The sequence below is a fragment of the Prunus mume genome, linkage group LG6 (assembly GCF_029339155.1).
Source record: "Prunus mume cultivar Tortuosa linkage group LG6, ASM2933915v1, whole genome shotgun sequence".
NCBI classification, from domain to species: Eukaryota; Viridiplantae; Streptophyta; class Magnoliopsida; order Rosales; family Rosaceae; genus Prunus; species Prunus mume.
The window spans coordinates 17,139,993-17,142,394 of NC_142703.1; the positions used below are offsets into that span (position 1 = coordinate 17,139,993).

The 2,402-nt window shown below is 39.6% G+C and overlaps 1 protein-coding gene across 1 annotated transcript; it reads left to right on the forward strand.

Annotated features, from left to right (window-relative positions):
• The first annotated feature begins 968 nt into the window (after positions 1–968).
• LOC103335565 (UPF0496 protein At4g34320-like) lies at positions 969–2,132 on the forward strand. Its single transcript, XM_008238581.2, has one exon. It carries the CDS (start codon positions 969–971, stop codon positions 2,130–2,132), a length of 1,164 nt encoding a protein of 387 aa, XP_008236803.1.
• The last annotated feature ends 270 nt before the right edge of the window (positions 2,133–2,402 follow it).

Genomic DNA, 2,402 nt, shown 5'->3' on the forward strand with positions numbered 1-2,402 from the left:
CAAATATTAACACTGTTTCCAGTTTTCTTGACTTAAAAGAAAACTATAAACACCTGATAGCCCTTGTTGCCTTATATGTTTGTCTCAATTCTCAACCATTCGGCAAAATATGCTCTCTTTTTTCTTTTTTTTGGGCCCGGATGATAAATCCTACCAATTGGGTTGGGAGGTGGCTTGGTAAAATCTGATAAGAGCAATGCAGTTGGAGTCAAAGATCATTGCAACAATTTTTGATTTGGGAAAAGACAATCGGAAGCCAAGCTTGTCGTATACATGGTTTTTATCTCACTACAAGCCCCACTTTCTTATGCATATAAAATGTTACGAGGCCTGCCATAACGATTTTACATTCAGAAATTATTAACTTCGCCTGCCTTTTTGTCCGTTCTCTCAACAAGAAGTGAAAACAAGATTCAAGAAGAATTAGAGCAACCAAAGATGATATAAAAGCAGCAACCAGTTGAACTTTCCAAATGTTCATTAAAGGAGTCGATGTTCTTCGGTGTTCTCATCAGCAACCAGACCAGGTTCTGTTTGTACCAAAATATGAAAAAACGGTTGAACAGCTTCAAAACTTTTGCTGGCGCACGCTTTTGTTTAGAATTCTACGTGCAGAAAATTAGATCATAATTCTTGAACAAGTTCAGTTGTTTTGTATTCATTATGGATTTCGGACTTGTGTGTTCGTTTCCTTCTTAATTTCATCAAGTATATTTTTATTGATTACTTAAATTTGTGTTCGTTTCCTTTCTTAACATCCATATTGCATGAAGGAGGAAAGCGGTGTCCTTTTAATACACCTATTTTTCACAAAATACCAATTGTAATATATATACCTACAGCTTTTTGGTTTTTGCTTCATCACTTTTTCTTCTAATTTTTCCTTTATAATTTACATTGATGAGACAGTATTTTGCTGATAAATGCTTTTGGGGATTTCAGTGAAAGAGAAAATGCCTCTAGCAAAAATGGGAAGCCTTGAAACATTCCGTGCTAATAAGACTGCAATCTGCACAACTTCTTTGAGGCCATGCACTAAGAACAACAGGAAGCGTGATGCGCAGTGGATGATGATATCATATCAGGAAGCTCGCGAAGCTGATGCAGACTTGCAATCTTTGGACAACGCCCTCAAAACCCGCACCACAGCAGTCATCAACGCCCTTGCAGACGATGGCCTTTCAACTCGTTTTCTGAAACAAGTCACAGATTATGTGCGCTATCTGAGCCAGGAGAGCTCGGGAGCAGTCTTGGGACGACGCAATACGTTTGGGAGCATGAATCTTAACAGTAGCAATGAGGAAAGCTTCAAGCTTCTCGTGGACGAGTACATGAACAACAGTTTGCAAATGCTCAATTTCTGTTCTGAATTAGATAGATTCCTAAAGCAAGCTCGTAACACGCATTCGTATATTGAATATGTAACTCGAGAGTGCTTTGAGAAGGAGACTGCAATGGGGACAAGCCAGTACAAGATGATTTCAAAGAGGTTGAAGAATCTCAGAGCCTCTGAGGATGTCTCTGGCCAGTATTCTTCTGCTGGGAGGCTGCTTGAAAAGGTTGTGTGTCTGCGCAGGCAGCAGGAACAGATGCTTGAAAAGTTGAAAGTTCAAAACGAGAAGCTTGGGAAGAAGGAGAGCCGTGCTCGCTCTTGGCGCAAGCTCACGATGATGCTGTTCATCATGGCCGTAGTTGGTTTGCTTATTTCCATTATTGTGACGGCGGCTTTGGCTATTCCATCTGTTGCGCCAGCTCTTGGAGCTGCTATCGTCCCGATGCTAGCAGGCGGAGATTGGATCACCAATTGGTTTGGTAAATATGAAACTGCCTTTAAGGATCAACAGGAGGAAAATGTGGCCATGCAAGCCGGAGCTAGGGTTTCCATTAAGGAGTTGGGGGACATAAAGTTTCTGATTGATAGGGTTGTGAATGAGATTGATTCACTCTCGTTTGCTCCAAACTCCACAATTGAGGAACAAATAGATTTTACAATGAAGGATATTAAGCTTAAGCTGGAAACGTTTATGAGGGAAATTGAGACTTTGCAGGAGGAAGCGAACAAATGCACCTCTGAAATACGCAAGGCAAGGGATAAGGTGGTGAACAACATCAAGTTTCTCAACAAAAAATAATTTGAAGGTACTTTTTTTTTATCAAGACAAGCAAGGAGATCTACCCCTCTTTCAATAAATAAATAAACAATTTGTATAGAATAAAGTTTTCTAAAATTTTGAGGTGTACGTGGTGCCATCATCTTTGGTTACTTTTGTTTGTACTAGTGCCATACTGCTCCTTAGTAAATTTTACTTTTTCAAGTGAATTTCCATTTGAGAATTAATCTTTCCATCGTTGCTGCTTCATTGACTTTCCTCTTTCCATGGTAATAAATTAAAGTTTTGGCA

What these genes read in the sequence shown, in the direction of transcription:
- LOC103335565 (XM_008238581.2), top strand. Translation starts at nt 969, where the DNA reads ATGGGAAGCCTTGAAACATTCCGTGCTAATAAGACTGCAATCTGCACA.